The sequence below is a fragment of the Mobula hypostoma genome, chromosome 20, assembly GCF_963921235.1.
Source record: "Mobula hypostoma chromosome 20, sMobHyp1.1, whole genome shotgun sequence".
NCBI classification, from domain to species: Eukaryota; Metazoa; Chordata; class Chondrichthyes; order Myliobatiformes; family Myliobatidae; genus Mobula; species Mobula hypostoma.
Genome location: NC_086116.1, coordinates 17,440,082 through 17,458,672, shown reverse-complemented (window position 1 = coordinate 17,458,672; position 18,591 = coordinate 17,440,082). Strand labels below are relative to the sequence as shown.

The 18,591-nt window shown below is 40.5% G+C and overlaps 1 protein-coding gene across 2 annotated transcripts in view; it reads left to right on the top strand.

The window, feature by feature from the left end:
• ntf3 (neurotrophin 3) overlaps positions 1–8,366 on the top strand; it is a 38,721-nt gene extending 30,355 nt beyond the window's left edge. For both annotated transcript variants that reach the window (XM_063072129.1, XM_063072128.1), the window contains exon 2: positions 6,890–8,366. In XM_063072129.1, the coding sequence (XP_062928199.1) occupies positions 6,890–7,684 (795 nt within the window). In that variant the 3' untranslated portion in view covers positions 7,685–8,366. The remainder of the gene's footprint in view (positions 1–6,889) is intronic.
• The last annotated feature ends 10,225 nt before the right edge of the window (positions 8,367–18,591 follow it).

Sequence of the window (18,591 nt, the reverse complement as noted above, 5' to 3'; positions counted from 1 at the left end):
GTAAAGTAGTCACTGAGTGTATATTACAATGTGATGAAATTCTAGAGTTACAGTTTCATTGAGAGATACAATAAAGAAATAGACCCTTTGTCCCATTGAGTTTGTATCAGTTATTAAGCATCTATTTAATAATCCTGCATGGACCTGTCTTTACACTCCCCACATTCTGCCGCTCATTCACACACAAGGGGCAATATGCAGTGGCCAATTAACCTACCAAGTTACTCGTTTCTGGTGTGAGGAGACCCAGGTGACTGCATGGAGAATGTGGCAAAGCACTGGAGGTCGGGATTGAACACGGTCGCTGGAGTTATGAGGCGACACCTCTCCTTACTACAGCTATGCCTCTGTACCACCCAGACTGATGGGCAACTTCGCCTCAGAGCATTTTAACAGTGCTAGAAATGTTTCCCTACCAATACCATTCTTTTATTAATATCTTTAATGCGATACAGCGCAAAATAGGCCCTACCAGTCCTACAAGCCATGTTGTCAGTGATCTCCTGATTTAGTCCTAGCCTAATCATGGGACAGTTTGCAATGTACCAATGAACCTACTAACCTGGATGATATCCATATGGGTGGAGAACATACAAAGCTCCTTCTAGGCGGTGGCGGGAATTGAACCCCAGTCAGCTGTACTGTAAAGCATTGTGCTAACCACTGTGCTACCATACAGCCTTGCCCATTATAGTGCCTTAATCACAACTAACATCCCCACCTTAATGCCTTCTAAATGTTAACATTCTAACAAAACTTCTAGGGACGATCTAAAGGGAGGTTTCTTTGACGGGCCTGCATTTACAGATCACTTTTTGTTTTGAAGTCACATGTTCTGTGAGGGAAAGTTGTCCTTCACTTTTAAAGATTTGGAAGAGGTACCCTGAATAGAATTGTGGCCAAACCAGAATTGCAGCTCTTAATTCATGAGCTGTAAATAAACTAACAAATTACAAGTTTCAGGGAGATAGGAAATAGTTAGTTAGGGGTTGTACCAAGAAATTCACTTATGCTGCCAAGGGCAGGTACAAAATCTAACAATGGCCCACCTGCATAATCCACAAATGTTGCAGAACCATTTGCCCTTTGTAAATGTCGTAAACTTGGTTCTCCTGCCCATGAGCTATGCTGAGCAGATATTTAAATCAGAAAACTGGGTAGTTAGTATCTTTGCTACATGCTCTCACATAATCCTTCTTCCTTATGTAAGGTAATCTCATGGGCCAGAATCTCTGACTGTCACAATCCATTCTAAATCACTGAAATTGCCTCAATGTGCTGATATTATTTATCAGAGATATCACTTTCAAAAGGCTTCCAAAGGGGTTGAGACACAATATTTCCTAGTCTCATAGGATCAATATCCATGAATGGTTACGTGACAGCTCAGTTTCTGTGCTGTTTGACTCTGACAGGAAAATGGAAGGCTATGTGGGGGGAAGGGTTAGATTGATCTCAGAGTAGGTATAAAGGTCGGCACAACATCATGTGCCGAAGGACCTCTACTGTGCAGTAGTGTTCTGTGTTCTGTGGTCTTTAATTCTATCATGGGCAAAAATGATCTGGGGCATGTCTTATTGATATATTTCTTAAGAGTTAGCATTAGAGTCATGGAGTCATAGGAAAGTACAGCACAGAAACAGGCCCTTTGACCCATCTAGTCCATGCTGAAAGCATTTAAACTGCCTACTCCCATCGACCTGCACTGGGACCATAGCCCTCCATACCCCTACTATCCACATACCAATCCAAACTTCTCTTAAACTTTGAAATCAAGCTCACATGCTTCACTTGTGCTGGCATCTCATTCCACACTCTCAGGACCTTCTGAGTGAAGAAATTTTCCCTCATGTTCTGCATAAACTTCTCACCTTTCACTCTTAACCCAAGACTTCTGGTTATAATTCCCCCGACCTCAGTGGAAAAAGCTTGCTTTCATTTGCCCTATCTATACCCCCCATAATTTTGTATACCTCTATCAAATCTCCTCTCAATCTTCTACGCTCTAAAGAATACAGTCTTAACTTATTCAATCTTTCTTTATAACTCAGGTCCTCCAGACCCGGCAACATCCTTGTAAATTTTCTCTGTACTCTTTCAACATTGTTTACATCTTTCCTTTAGGTAGGTGACCAAAACTTCACACAATACTCCAAATTAGGCCTCACCAACATCTAATACAACTTCAACATAACATAAACACGAGGAAATCTGCAGATGCTGGAAATTCAAGTAACACACACAAACCGCAGCAGGCCAGGCAGCATTTGACGTTTGCAGAAATTTAAATATGAGTGTTTACGTCGGGCCACATGAAATATCCAAACACAAATACAGTGAGCATGCATTATTGAATGAGTGGCAGGGTGAGTGTGGGGCAGGTACCTGCCTCTGTGCATGTTTCTATTGATTGATCCAGGGAGAAGAAGGTGAAAAGATACACCGCTAAAATAATCCCCACAACAATTGTAAAAACCTTTTCAAATAGCACATTACAAGTTTCAGCAGCTCTCATAGAACAAGGTGAAACATTTGAGGTATTATGTATTCTTTAAAAACCGTTCTATATAGGTAGATTTCTATAAAAAACTACTTCACACTGTTCTCTGCATCTGAAATTTGTGGATCCAAATCCCATTTCAGAGAAAGCTCTAGGCTGATGTGTCAGTGCTAGGTTGTTTCGGATACGCCATCAAGGATCAACTTTATTTGCCAAGTACAGTACATTTACATGTATTAGGAATTTGCTGTGGTGTGTTGGCCAAGGTGCAACATGCAACTAAAAACATCAACATCCAACAATTATAAAGTTAGGGGTTAAAGGACCAATATAGAATTAAATGTGCATAAATAAATAAATACCAGCATATAAGAACATAAGAAATAGGAGCAGGAGTGGGCTATCTGGCCCATCGAGCCTGCCCCCATTCAATAAGATCATGGCTGATCTGTCCGTAAACTCAGCTCCATCTACCTGCCTCTTCCCCATAACCCTTAATTCCCTTACTATGTAAAAGCCTATCTAACTGTTTCTTAAATGTATTTGGCGAGGAAGCCTCAACTGCTTCCCTGGGCAGAGAATTCCACAGATTCACCACTCTGGGAAAAACAGTTTCTCCTCATCTCCGTCCTAAATCTTCTCCCTTGAATCTTGAGGCAATGTCCCCTAGTTCTAGTCTCACCCACCAATGGAAACAACTTTCCTACTTCTATCTTATCTATCCCTTTCAAAATTTTGTATGTTTCTATAAGATCCCCTCTCATTCTTCTGAACTCCAGAGAGTATAGTCCCAGGCGACTCAATCTCTCCTCGTAGGTTAACTCCTTCATCCAGTATATCCTTCCTCAAGTATGGAGACCAGGACTACACACGGTACTCCAAGTGCGGCCTCACCAGCACCCTGTATAGTTGCAGCATGACCTTCCTGCTCTTGTATTCAATCCCTCTAGAAATGAAGGCCAACATTCCGTTTGCCTTCTTAATAACCTGTTGTACCTGGAAGCCAACTTTTTGCGATTCATGAACAAGCACTCCCAAGTCCCTCTGCACAACAGCATGCTGCAATCTTTCACCATTTAAATAATAATAAAAATATTAGTAATAATTTACAATATAAATTGAGGGAAATGTAAAACTTCCATTGGTACTACTTGGAGGAATGGAGCAGAGCTTCCCTAGTTTTACGAATATTATTTGATTATCAGTCAACAGCTCTAAAATTAATCCCTACTTATTATCTCGGCAGTGGTTATGAGAATTTAATTGGTTTGAGAAAGCATTCAAAGTGACATCTTCAGAATCACAGGAAACGTAAGTCTGTTATGGACCTTCATACATATTTAGCACAGCATTAGTCAGAAGACCTAGATTCAATTAAGATTTGTTGGTGCTTAATTACATAAAGAAACTGCGCCCTTCCAAGAAACTTACTGCAAACAGCAGGCACCCTGATATGTTACTTAAAGGTATGATAACTCATACTGAGAAATACTTCTGCAATAGACAGTGGTCCATTGTTTGTTGAAGGAGGAGGAGATACTGCATGTTTTGTGTTTAACCTGGATGTATTATGTAACATGGAGGCACTGTTGATTTCATACAAATTCCAAACAGGTGACATAAGCCAAGTACCTTATCAAAGACACTTGCTCATAAATGGATATTGGTGTATATCTGTCAATGTGCCTAATGAGCAGATATGGTTCATCTGGAGATCCTTTCATGATATGTCTGGTGTCTAGGTCTCGTAAGATTAATGTTAATTCATCAAGATTAATGTCTTCCATCTAGGATGGTCTCTGAAACAAATTTTCTGCAAATAATCTGCAGTAGTTAATTCTGTTGTATGAAATGGTGACATTCCTAATGAAACTGAAAATCAAGGACCTGCAGATGCTAGAAATCGAAATAAAATCAGAGAGTACTGGAATACTTAGGTATGACAATATCTATGGAGAGATGAAAACATAATTAATGTTTCAGATCGCAAACCCTTTTTCTGTATTTCTGATGAAGGTTCTGATCACGGTTCTTGTCAACGTGAAACAAAAGCACTCTTTTTCCTTGAAAGACATACATATTTCTGGAGGTACTTGGCAGGTCAAGCAGCATCTCTGGTGAAGAATAAACAGTCTGTGTTTTGCACTGAGACCATTTATCAGGACTGGATCTTAGCCTGAAACATCATCTGCTTATTCTTCTCCATAGATGTTGCCTGACTTCCGGAATTCCTCCAGCATTTTGTGTGTCTAGATTTCCAGCACTTGCAGAATCTCCTGCGAGTTTTCTTTTTCATTCCTCAGATATTGTCTGACCTGCTAAGTGTTTCCAGCATTTTCTGTTTTAATCAGGCAGCACCTCTAGAAAGTAAAATGGAGTTAACATTTCAGGTTGCTGACTTCTCAATGACACTGAAAAAAGTCAGCAATCAAGCATGAATTATATTGCAGAGAAGGGGAGACATAAGGTGAGCTGAGAGAACTTCTGTGAAAAACAAAGCTCTGTTTTCACTTTTCATTTCCAGCATTCTGTAGAAATTGTTCGGCTTAACTTTGGTAATATTGTTGCATGTGTCACTTTAATGCGGCTTGATAGAACTGGTGCAGCACAAATCGGAGTTGAGCTCTTTTGCACCAGAAATATAAGGTGATGAGACGTTTAACTGGTTCAACATGATGTTTGAAACAGGCAGGTTGCAATTTTGCAGGGGCATGCACATGAACAAAACCTGAACCGCTTTTAGGGAGGAGATGGATATTACACATTCTTACTCTGTTAACTGATTACTTGAGGGGCCGAGGGACCTCGGCGGGTGTGCAGTGGAGATTAATGCCCTGAAAAACGTTGACATTTCTGAATGTGGTAATGGCGATTTCACCATATGCCTTTTGATCTCCCCATCAAACAATCCTTTCCCCATCCCTGTTAGTTATGAACAGAAACTGTTTAAAGGGCATGGTGATACCTGTACGGTCTGGTGATACAGTGTGATTTTTTTTCTCCCACTTGTTCATGGCATCCTTCATTCCTGGGCATTCCAGTACTATCCCAGAGAGGTGCTAATCCTCCTTGCACAGGTTCTCATAATAGATGCAGGTACGGAGCATAGCACAAGGTAATGGGCTAAGCAATCAGCAAGGGAAAAGATGGGTTGTTCAGTGGATGCTCTTCTCAGTCCCACCCCACTACAAACACCCCTTCCTACTCTGAGAATACTTCACTGATAGCAGCAAGATGACGTTGACCTCTAATTGGATAATTTAGGCAGTGAACCATTTAAGTTTCAAGCTGCTTAAAAATATTTTACATATTGTGTCTAAGGGTGAATTCAATGCCCTAGTGCACACAGAGTGAAATCATACAGGGAGGGAGGGCAGGAAGCACCTGTCAAGTAGACACCATGGCACACTAGGAATCTTTAACCATTGATTAGGTACATTTCTCTGCCTTCAACCTGCATATAGATTGGGGGCAGTACCTTTGATACGAAAGGCACAAATTGTAACTCAAAGTCAAAGTAAATTTATTGTCAAAATATGCATATCTCAACATATACTACCTTGAGATTCATTTTCTTAGATAAAACATAGAGCCATAGAAAAGTGCAACACAGTGCAGCCATCTAGCCAATGCCATTCAACTGCCCTGTCCCTTCAACCTGCACCCTGACCATAGCTGTCCATAATATTTTAGCCATCTTGCATGCATTTACAGTAAAATAAAGAAATACAATAGAACTTATAAAAGCTATACATAAACAAAGACTGACAAACAGCAAATGTGCAAAGGAAGACGCATTGTGCAAATAAAAAAGGAATATGGGTTATATATAAATAATTAAAAACCAGTGACTCTGCGTTCCTTGTGTGCATGGCCCATATTAAAGCAAATTCATAGGGCGTTAGTGTTAAACTTTTATATTCCGCCTGGTTCTGATCATGAGGAAATGTGAGTAGATGTTTAATGGGAATCATATCATGGCGAACAACACAAGCAGAATGAGAAAAATGTGATTAAAAACAAAAAAAAATGCAGGGAACAGATCTGTGGATAGGGAATCTGTTAAGGCAGGAAACATCAATACTGTTTGTCTTTCCCCAGATGCCCCTTGACTTGCTGAGTGTTTTAACCCAGCACTTTAGATTTTTGATTCTGAACATTAGCATTTTTAAAATGTTTCATTTATTAACACAAGTATAGCATTGACGGGGACGTTCTGTGGGGCTAACGTTAACACGGTGGGGCTGGGGGTGGGTTGGCGGCCGACATCAGGTGCGAAGGCAAGTGATCCTGAAGTAGGGGCAAGTAAAAGGCTCAGAGGGACCCTTGTGATGTGCAGGCGTGCCTCCTCCGCGGACGTGGACTGACCGGTGTGTGCTTCCCTTTCAGATATTACAGGTGAACAAAGTAATGTCTGTCCTGTTGTACGGCATGCTTCTCACTTGTCTCGGTGGCATCCAGGCTACTGCCATGGACAAGGAAAGTTCTTCCGAGGACTCGGTGAGCTCTCTCATCATCAAGATCCTCCAGGCGGACATCCTGAAAGGCAGACTCTCCAAGGAGAGCGAGGGGGTGGAGGAGAAGGACCAGGACTCCCGGGCAAAGAGTGACGCTCAGAGGAACGCGGGCTCCTTGGGAAATACAATCTCTGACTTCCAGGCGCTGGGCTCGGTCAGCGCTGAACTGCTAAAGCAGAAGAAACGCTACCATTCGCCCCGAGTGCTGCTCAGCGACCGCCCGCCCTTACAGCCCCCGCCGCTCTATTTAATCGAGGATTTCACGGGCGCCGCGGAGCTGGCCAACCGAACAGCCAGGAGCAAACGGTACTTGGATCACCGGGTTCACCGCGGCGAGTACTCGGTGTGTGACAGCGAGAGCCGCTGGGTGACGGACAAGACGGCGGCAATCGACATTCGGGGCAGGCAAGTGACCGTGCTGGAGGAGATTAAAACCGGCAACTCTGCCATAAAACAATATTTTTACGAGACGCGCTGCAAAGAAGCCAAACCGGGCAAGAACGGCTGCAGGGGCATCGACGAGAAGCACTGGAATTCCCAATGCAAAACCAGTCAGACGTATGTCAGGGCACTGAGCAAAGAGAACAATAAGTATGTGGCGTGGAGGTGGATCAGAATAGACACCTCTTGCCTCTGTGCATTGTCCAGAAAACTGGGCAGATCGTGAGTCCTCCACTCCCTCTCTCACCCTTCCCTCTTACTGTGTAAATATATAAATTATTACTTTAAATTATATGACTCTGCATGCAGCATATGAATGTTTATATTATAGTATAGTTCATAGTTCTTATTTATTAAATAAAACATCCGATGCAGAAAGCTTCTTCCAACTGGCCAAATCAATATTTCTAAGTTGTGCCTTGCTTTGGTATCTGGCCCGAGCCTTGGCCCGCCCTTGTCACTCCCTCCCAACCCATTTTTTAAACAAAAAAATCTTTACTTAAGTCCGTATCAGTGATTTGGAAAGGCCGGCGATAGGAGGTAACTCCCAGTCACGAGCCGGCACCGTTCATTCGTGAAAGTGCAGATAAAAACGCGAGGCATCTTGAGAGCGGCGTTTGCAGCGAAACTGGGAGGAGGAAGCTGAGATCAGAGAGATTGCTGGCGTGGCCATCTGTGTACATCAAGCTGTTCCATATGCTTCACCCAGTCCCGGAGAGTTATGCTGTCGGAACAGCGTATCATCGTTGCAAAACTGGCAAAAAGACTGCTGTGATCCCCTATCCCTCCCCCAACCAATTACTCTGCACACAATCTAATGTCGACATTTTACTTCACCGATGTACCATTTGCTGTTTTAAACCGATTGGACTCCCCTTGCTACAAATTCTCTTCCGTGTTAAGTCCCTCTAAAGTCGGCCCCTCATTCGGAGAGAACTGGACCCCTTAACCTCCCGTTTCCTTCACTTGACACCGAGTTCCAGGTTAGCTCAACCCTGTGATTCCTCTCCTCAGGAGTTTCAGCCTGTGGAATGGAAACTGCTGTGTGGTGCTATGTATTTGAATGCTTTATATTTTGTACTTTACAACAAGCTGCTCTGTACCGGTGAGGATTGTGGAAGATAATCCCCGTATGCCACAATGCCAACCCGCCGAGGTAAAAGGCTGAATCTTTTCAGTGTTATCCTTGGAATAACATATGGGTTCCAAATTTGAAATTCTGCCAGTCAACCAGTGTAACATTATTCTTTGGTATAGAAAATTCCACTACAGCTGGAAATTATTTGTAGAAAAATGTTATTACTTTCAAATTTCTCAAACAGAAAAGTAATCACAAGATGAGGCACATACTGTATATTCCTTTCCCCCTTGGTGAAATTGATTTAGGTGATGAGGCCACTTGACTTTGAGTAAAGGAGAGCTGGGTCAAACTCAGTCACAAATTGGGTGCAAAGCTAGCAATGAAAATTATAATGACTCTGCCTTCCCACAAAGGAGCACTTTTCACTTTCACTGTTTTGCTTGCTGTAACACAAAGAGTATATCCATATTAGTGTAGCACAGCAGTTTTCTTCTTTAGCTCACTTGGCTGTTTATTCCCAAGATGACACAGAGAAGTTAATGTTTATTGTATCACAATTCACCAAAGTGCTCAGTTTTGAGATTTAATATCAGTCCCTAATCCAAAGAAATATAATCATAACAACATGAACCATCCTGCTTCTTTGATGGATTTCTCAGTACTGTATGGTGTTTGATTATTCAGGCCAGATTGCTTCCACATTTTTTGCTCTGTATTGAATTAGCTACTCTCCATCAAGGACAGCGAAGGCTCAGGTGAAAAGTGTGAGCTACTGTAGGATGGACAGGAACTGAGGGAATGCACCAGAAAAAAAAACCCATCAGATTGTAGGGATGATAAGTTTGAAATAATATTTGTAGTCAAGCATTTTTATGCACTAAATCGGGAATGGAAAACAAATGTCAAGGGTTGGTTCTGTGTCCATATAAACAGATGTCGGATCTTCGCCTCCTTACAAGAATACCCTTTCCAGGCATGAATTAGGATGACATTTGGTGTACAAAGAAGGCATTGCCTTTCATATCTAATATTAAAGCCCATATTAGGAGGATATAAACACTTTAACAAAAGGTTGTTGCTTTCTGCCTATCATCGTAACAATAAGCAATATCACTGGGAAATATATCACAAGTCCTTTGCACCAGCTGTAGGACCTTGCCATGGGTAAACTGGGTGCTGCATTTCCCCATAAAGACCACATTCTCAAACTGCCATTGGATGTAAAGTGGTTTGAGATATCCTGAACTGGTAAAGGATTTATGCATGGCTTCTGGGACATCTAAGGGGAAATGGGATATTGCTAATTACACTCTTTCAAATTCTAACCACAGTTCAACACTTAGAAAGACTTAATAATTCTTTCAAATCAATTAAAATATAGTTATAATTCCATGTAACAAATGTTTTGGTGATACTTCAAGCTGGGATATATTTTACTAATAAGAGCACAGATTGAACACAAAACATTACAGACAGCATCAAAGGAATTCTATGAATTTTTGCCCCCATTGTCTGCTTGTGCAGATTCTGTGACTAACAAAGTGCATTATTTGACACTTTGAAGTGAGACAGGCATTGACGTGTTCACCATTATACTAACCATCCGCCTGATTGTGTCTGGTGAAATAGAATCATTTTAAATGAACTTTAATAGGTTACAGAAAAACAGCATTTAAACTTAGGATCTAGACCATAAGACATAGGAGTAGAATTGGGCCATTCAGCCCATCATGCCATTCTATCATGGCTGATTTACTACACACTCTCAACTCCATTCTTCTGCTTCTCCCTGTAATTTTTGACACCCTGATTGATCAAGAACCTATCAACCTCCACCTTAAATATACTCAATGACTTGGACTGCACAGCCATCTGTGACAATGAATTCCACAGATGCACTACCCCCGGCTGAAGAAATTTATCCTCACCTCTGTTCCAAATGGGTTTCCCTCTATTCTGAGGCTGTGCCCACTAGTCCTAGACTCCCCGACTATAGGAAACATCTTCTCCATATACACTTTATCTAGACCTTTCAATATTGGATAGATTGCAATGAAATCCCCCCTCATTCATTTGAAATCCAATGAGTACAGGCCCAGAGCTATCAAATGCACCTCATATATTAACTCTTTAATTCCTGGGATAATTCTTCTGAATTGCTTCTGGACCCTCTCCAATGCTATCACATTTTTTCTTAGATAAGGGGCCCAAAACTATCAGTACTCCAAGTGTAGTCTGACCAATGCCTTATAAAGCCTTAGCATTACATCGTCGCATTTGTATTCCAGTCCTCTCAAAATGAGTGCCAACATTGCATTTCTCTTTCTTTCTACTGACTCAAACTGCAAGTTAATCTTTAGGGAATCCTGTATTAGGACTCACAAGTCCCTCTGCACCTCCGATTTTTGAATTTTCTTCCCATTTAGAAAATAGTCTATGTCTTTATTCCTTGTGCCAAAGTGCATGACTGTGCACTTCCCTACATTATATTCCATCTGCTACTTCTTTGCCCATTCCCCCAATCTGACTAAATCTTTCTTTAGACACCCTGTTTCCTCAATACTACCTGCCTCTTCACCTACCTTTGTATCATCCGCAAACTTGTCCACAAAGCCATCAATTCCTTCATATAAATCATTGACATAGAATGTGAAAAGAAGCAGTCCTAACACTGAATCCTGTGGCACACTACTGGTCTCCTGCCAACCAGAAAAAGACTCCCTTTATTCCGACTCTTTGCCTCCGGCTCTGGCCAATAAACAATCTTCTATCCATGCTAGTATCTTTCCTGTAACACCATGGGCTGTTATCTTGTTAAGCAGCCTCATGTATGGCTTCATGAAAGGCCTTCCGAAAATTCAAATAAATAACATCCACCGACTCTGCCTGTTATTTGTCTATCCTACCTGTTATCTCCTCAAAGAGTTCCAACAGATTTATCAGGTAAGATTTCCCCTTTTTAAAACAATGCTGATGTCTACTTTATCGTGTGCTTTCAAGAACCCCAAAAGTTCATCCATTAGTAATATACTCCAACATCTTTTCAACCACTGAAGTCAGGCTAATTGGCTTATAATTTCCTTTTTTCTACCTTCTTCCTTTCTTAAAGAGTGGAATGACTTTTGCAACTATCCAGTCCTCAGCAACTATTCCCGAGTCCAGTGATTCTTGAGCAACCATTACTAATGTCTCTACAATCTCTTCAGCTACCTCTTTAAGAACGCTGGGGTGTACTCCATCTGGTCCAGATGACTTATCTACCTTCATGTATTTCAGCTCTCCAAGCACTTTCTCCGTAGTAATAGCAACGACACCCACTTTTGCCCCTTAACACTCGAATTTCTAGCATTCTGCACATGTCTTTCATAGTGGAGACTGATGCAAAATACTTACTGAGTTCCTACACCGTTACTTTGTCCTGCATCATTATCCAGCAGTCCAATATCCACTCTTCTCTCTCTTTCACTCTTCATGTGTCTGAAAAAAAATTCTCTTTTATATTATTGGCTAGCTTATCTTCATATTTTATCTTTTCTCACTTTATGGCTTTTTTAGTTGCCTTCTGTTGGCTTTTAACATTTTCCCACTCCTCTACCTTCTTACTCATTTTTGCAATATTATGTGCCTCACTTTTGTTTTTATGCTGTCTTTGACTTCCCTTGTCAGCCACGGTTGCCTCATCCTCCCTTTAGACTACTTCTTGATCTTTGGGATGAATCTTTCCTGCATCTTTTGAATTTTCTCTGTAAGCACAAGCCATTGTTTTTCTGCTATCATCCCTGCTCGTGACCTATTCCAATCAGCTTATCTCTCATGCCTCTGTAATTCACTTTACTCCCTTCAATTTAATCTTCTCCTCAAACTGCAGGGTGAATGCTATCATATTATCATCACTGCCTCCTAAGGGTTCCTTTACCTTAAGTTTATTAATCAAAACTGGATTATTACAAAGCTCCCAATCCAGAATTACTGTTCCCCTAGCAGGCTCAATCACAAGTTGCTCTAAAAAGCCACCCTGTCGGCATTTTACAAATTCCCACTCTGGGAATTCAGTATCAACCGGGTTTTCCCAATATACCTGCATATTGAAACCCCCCTGATTATTGTAACATTTCCCCTTTTACATGCCTTTTCTATCTCCCATTGTAATCTGTGCTCACATCCTGTCTACTCTTTGGAGGCCTGTATATAACTCCCTTCAGAGTCTTTTTACCTTTGCTGTTTCTTAACTCTACCCTCAAGGATTCTGATCCTATGTCACCTCTTTCCAAGGATTTGATTTCCTTTTTTTTTACCAAAAGAGCCACCCCAACCCCTCTTCCTACCTGCCTGACCCTTTGATACAATGTGCATCCTTGACTACTAAGCTCACAGTTTTGATCTTCTTTCAGCATGCCTGCCAATCTCTGCTCCACAAGATTATCTACCTTATTTTGTATACTGTGTGCATTCAAATATAACACCTTCAATCATGTATTCATCACCCTTTTTGATTTTGACCAACATTACATTTTAACATCCCACTGTCTGCAATTTTGCCCTGTCCTAACTCACAGTCTCATTTCACACTGCATCAAGTTGCATACCAGCTGCCCCATTACTCTCGTTCCTGTCGCCCTGCCAAATTAGTTTAAACCCACCCCCTCAGCTCTATCAAACCTGCCCACAAAGACATTGGTCTGCCTTGGGTTCAGGTCTAACCCATCCCTTTTGTACAGGTCATACCTTCTCCAGAAGAGATCCCAATGATCCAGGAATCTGAAACCCTGTCCCCTGCACCAATTCCTCAGCCACACATTCATCTGTAAAATCAGTCTATTCTTACCCTCACTGGCACACGGCACAAGCAGCAATCCAGAAATTACTATGTTGGAGTTCCTGCTTTTCAGTTTACTGCCTAACTCCCTATATTCTATCTTCAGCACCCCCTCTCTTCAGACTCAGTGCTAGAGACCTGGTCACTCTCCCCCGCCCCCCACCCCACCGTCCCCCAACTCCCCCAACAGTATCCAAAACAGTGTACTTACTATTGAAGAGAATGACCACAGGGGTCATTTGCACTGACTGCCTATTCCCTTTCTCTCTCCTGATAGTTACCCACAGACCAGCCTCCTGCGACTTAGGGGTGACTGTCTCCCTGTAGCTCCTATCTATCACCTCCCCATTCTCCTGTGTGAGTCAAAGGTCATCGAGCTGCAGCTCCATTTCCTTAACACAGCCTCTAAGGTGTGGCAGCTTGGTGCACTTTGTGCAGGTGTAGTTATCAGGGAGACTGGAATTCTCCCAAATCTGTCCCAAGTCCCTGAAAATAAGATGGTAGAAACAGCGTTACTCACTCCATTTGCTTTGTTTTGCTGTTTTGGTCCACATGCATAAGTGCCTCTTTTGTTTTCTAATAAATCCATAGCAATAAAGAAACAGATTTGGCCCACTGACTCCATGATGATCATCAAGCACACATTTACACTAATTCCACACTAGGCATATTTTATAGAACCCCCACCCCCATTCCCATCAATTCTCCGCCTCCTCAATTCTATCACCCACCTACATTAGCGGTAATTTACCGTAGTTAAATACTGCAATCTAGAAGCCCATAATTCCTGGGAATGTATGAGGAAACCAGAGTACCCAGAGGAATCACAATGAGAACATGCAAATTCCATACGGATAATTCTGGAGTTCTGAATCGGACCCAGGTGATTACAGCAGTGCAGTTACAGTTCTGCCAACTGTACCACTGTGTTGCCCTGTGCCATTCTATTTCCTGTTAAACAAGCAACTTGCTCTTTCTTATTTGAATGTCTGCATTGAATCCATAAATTTTTGCTGTAAATTTCACTCACCTGAAGTGTAGAATTAAACAATTTATTTAGCCAGAAGAATGTGTAAAAATATCTGTTAAAGCTGAAGCCTATAAGAAAATCTCAGCAGTATTGATCATTTACCTCATTATGAAGTGGTTTAATAAAATCACCTTCTTGATATATTAAGGAGCTTTACTGTAGATTTAGTAAAAGTAATGTTTCCTAGAGGTGGGGTAGGCATCACAGAAATGACTGATAAGATGATAAGAAGATGAAGCACCAGAGTTCAGGTAGGTAAACTCTGCTGTGTTAATGTGTGGGTAACATTGGCTCATCCTCTAATCCCCGTGCCAAATGGCTTCTGCTTTCAACTCATGAATCCTGAGGAACTACTGAGCAGAGCTGGGAACAAAGCCTTCACTGGGCCATGCCCTTTAAATCACTTCAAAGTTTTATTTGCTGATGATAGAACACAATATCCACAACCTTTCAGGAAGAACAAAAACATACAGTCTCAAAATAAAGCATTCATTATTCCACAGAAAAGTTTGTTTGTGGAGACAGTTCAAAGCCAACCAATACACAAGCCATTTCCATTTTTTAAAGTTTTGATATTAATCAAAAATAAGTAGGCCACTAGAGAGCAGTATTTCCTTAGCTTTAAGCAATGGATAATCTGATAAATTATTTAATATCTTAAAACACTATTCTACTTTATTATCTTCAATGATAAACAAACCAGCCATCCAAATGCAACTTCAGTTTTGAATAAATGATTCAGGTTTTTCAGATTTAATGCCAAAGTAAGTGGAACCAATTTTCCAAAGAATACTTTAACTCATCTTGGTCACCAGTGAACTATCTAATGTGGCATTAAACGTTCATGTAAATTGAACAGTCTCTGAAGTACTTACTCACCATGAACGTAGTTTCCTTTGTCAATTAAATTTAAACAACAGTATGTGAACATCTGACCAACGCCAAGGAGTAAATTACATAAGTTTCAGGTGTCATTGTAAATTACAAAGGCAGCTGAGGAGTTAAGAATGGAATCTAAACTTTTGTTAGATTGAATCACTTTTAAGCTCACTTTGGGATACTGTTGTATTTTAAAATATATAATCCTTTTCATTTTCTCTCTCATAAGTGCGTTTTGTAATTGGAGCATATTTATCATGGGGTTCCATTTACCTTTTCATTAAGAAGTATTTCAAGTTCAAACACCAGTTTCTAACATATGGAGTCAGAGTATGCATTAAAGACATTGAATTTTCTCTAGAAGCCTTAGCCGAGATTATAAATGAATCAGCTAGCAGAAAGATTGTATCTTACCCAGGCATTCATATTACTGTTAATAAACCATGCGGGCATAAACATTCAACAGATGTACATCATGGAAAAAGCATTGAACAAAATGATTATGAACTTTACCTCAAAGTTACAGGCAAAATATCACAATGTCAATCACTTAAGATCTCGGTACATTAACATCAGTCTTGTGAAAGCCACTATGGCAGAGACACAGCCAATATCAGCCGAGAATTTTGTTACACATTCGCGCTCTATGTTGAAGAAAGAATGGTGTTACAGGCAATATGTCACAATGTCAATCATTTAAGATCACAAAGAAATATGAATATTGGTCCTTTAAAAGTCACTATTGTCTACAAACAATATCGGCAAACTACTTTGTTACACACCTACATACTACATTCAAGGGGGAAAAAAGTTTGGAAACCTAACCTATTTGAATTATTCCCATTTATGTTGCATTGTTAGTCAGCAAAACGATCACAAGATTATTAATGCAACAAGTGTATGCTTATGAGTACATCTGAATAGCAATTTCCCGATTATTCTACTGTGTTTTAATCAAAAGTACTCAAATGTGAGAATGGACCATGTATAAATTGAATCCTTGCAGCCACTGGTATGTTTTGAAGGATCTGTGCATTAGCTCCAAATGTACACTTCACTTAAAACAAAACAGAAACCCCCCCCCCTAAATTTCTTCCTTTTTCCCCTAAAAAAGTCAATAAATTATAATCCTCTTGATAAGTGAAGTTACGGGCGGTGTGGAAGGACTTCATCTCTGGTAACCCATCTGAAAAGACAGCCAAGTTGTGTAAGTGCAAAATAATTAAATAAGGTATGTAAATAGCTTTTATTCAAATTGTAATTTATTTTTTCAGTGTCTGAGAAACTGAAATTCTTTATTTTAGTACAGAAGTTGTAAGTTCTCTATTTTGTATGCATTGCCTGCTTGCAGTTGTTTTCCTGATTTGTAAAATGTAATAAAATATCACTTGGAATGTAAGCCCAGAAGAAGCTTGCCATTGATCATGAAACATTATGAAGCCTGAGGCCTAGACACAAATTTCCGTCAGCTTTAAAAAAAAAGCAAATGAGTAAATGGCACCTCTTGTTTATATTCAATGTTCTTCTGTTTAAGAAACTAAGATTTGGTTGTGATGTTTATGGAAAATAATGCACCTTTAGCACCATTGCTGTACAAAAAAAAATCAAATGTCAGTACTTCCTGTAACTTCAAAAGATTTATTACTAACAACCTAGTATTGATCAAATGTCTATTCCAAGTGACTGCACTATTTATATCTACCATGCAGAAATAAAACATTCTAAGTGTTCTCCAAGTGAATAGTGTCAAGAAACTCGTATTCCTTCTTGCAGACTTTAGATTAATTCTAGTTTAATTTGAATATATTTGTATCTGAGAGCACGTGGGTCCAGAGACTATGTGACTTCTATGCAAATTATTTAAAGAGTAATTTGTAATGGGGAAATGTATTGCAGTAGGATCAGCTTTTGCAAGTGTCTTTTAATTCTGAGGTGCTTTGGGAAAAAATACACAGGAATATATTCTGTACACTCTTGAAACACTGTCATACTTCCATTATTTTCACTTTTAACTTATTTTTTATTTTATTTTTGCGATACAGCGCAGAGTAGGCCCTTCTAATCCGTCAAGCTACGCGGCCTCAGCAACCCCGACGAACACGATTAACCCTAACCTAATCACGGGACAATTTACAATGGCCAGTCCACTTACCCTCTAGGCCTTTGGACTGTGGGAGGAAACTGGAGCAGCAAGGAGAGCCCATGCATTCCTGGGGAGGACATATGGAGCCTCCTTACAGAACGGTGTTGAAATTGATCTCCGAACTGCAGAACGCCCCGAGCTGTAATAATGTCACACTAATTGCTACGCTACTGTGGCTTTTGATGAAAGTCTGCACCACTCGGCTAATTCTTCATTATCACTGTCACATAAATTTATCCACATCAGTTTGTGTGATTACTTCCACAACTGAAAGAGCAAAAGGTATTTGGAAAACTGGATCAGAATAGATATTGCTGTTTAAAACTCCTTGACAGATAGAAAAATTTGAGACCAGGGTTAAGAGAAAAATCAGGGTGTGAAATAGATTTGCCAAGCTGGGTGAAAGACAATACCAAGAGGCTCTTAAGTAATATTAACCATAAAGGGTTTGTTCTCTTAATGACTATCAGGACTACCTATGTGTGGAGCCGCAGGAGATAGCTGAAGTTTTTATTGTCTATTTCACTTTAGTGCTTAGTCGGAAGAATACAATGGATGTCAAAGCAAATTTCCATGTAGCAGGTTGATCTGGAAGACGAGGTCTCGTAAGATTCATGGGAGTGAGGAAAGTAGATTCAGTATTGGTTCAACGATAGGAAATAGAAGGTGATAGTTGAAGGTCAGTTCCCTGACTGGAGGCCTGTGTTTAGTGTTATGACCTCTGATATTATTTATTTATGTAAATGATTTGAATAACAATGTCCATGGCAAGCGCAACGAGTTTGCTGGTGATATTATAGTAGGGGTTCTTGTTGACAGTGGAGCAGGTTACAATGAATTGCAAAGATATCTTGATCAGTTAGTGAGATGGGCTGCAGAATGGCAAATGGATTTCAACTTAGCTAAGTATGAGGTGATGCACTTTCAACACAGTCAAACTGGGATAGGAAATGTAAAGTGAATGGCAGGATCTGGGAGTGCAAGTGCACGATTTTTTGAAAGCAGCCGTGCAAATAGAGAGGGTGGTCAAGAGGATGCTTAGCACGCTGGTCTTCATCAGTCAGGGCATCAAGTTTAGGAGTAGGGACATTATGTAGCAGTTATATAATTCAGCGGTGAAGCTGCACCGAGTATTGTGTACAGTTTTGGTTACCCTGTTACAGGAAAGCTATCTGTTAAGCCGG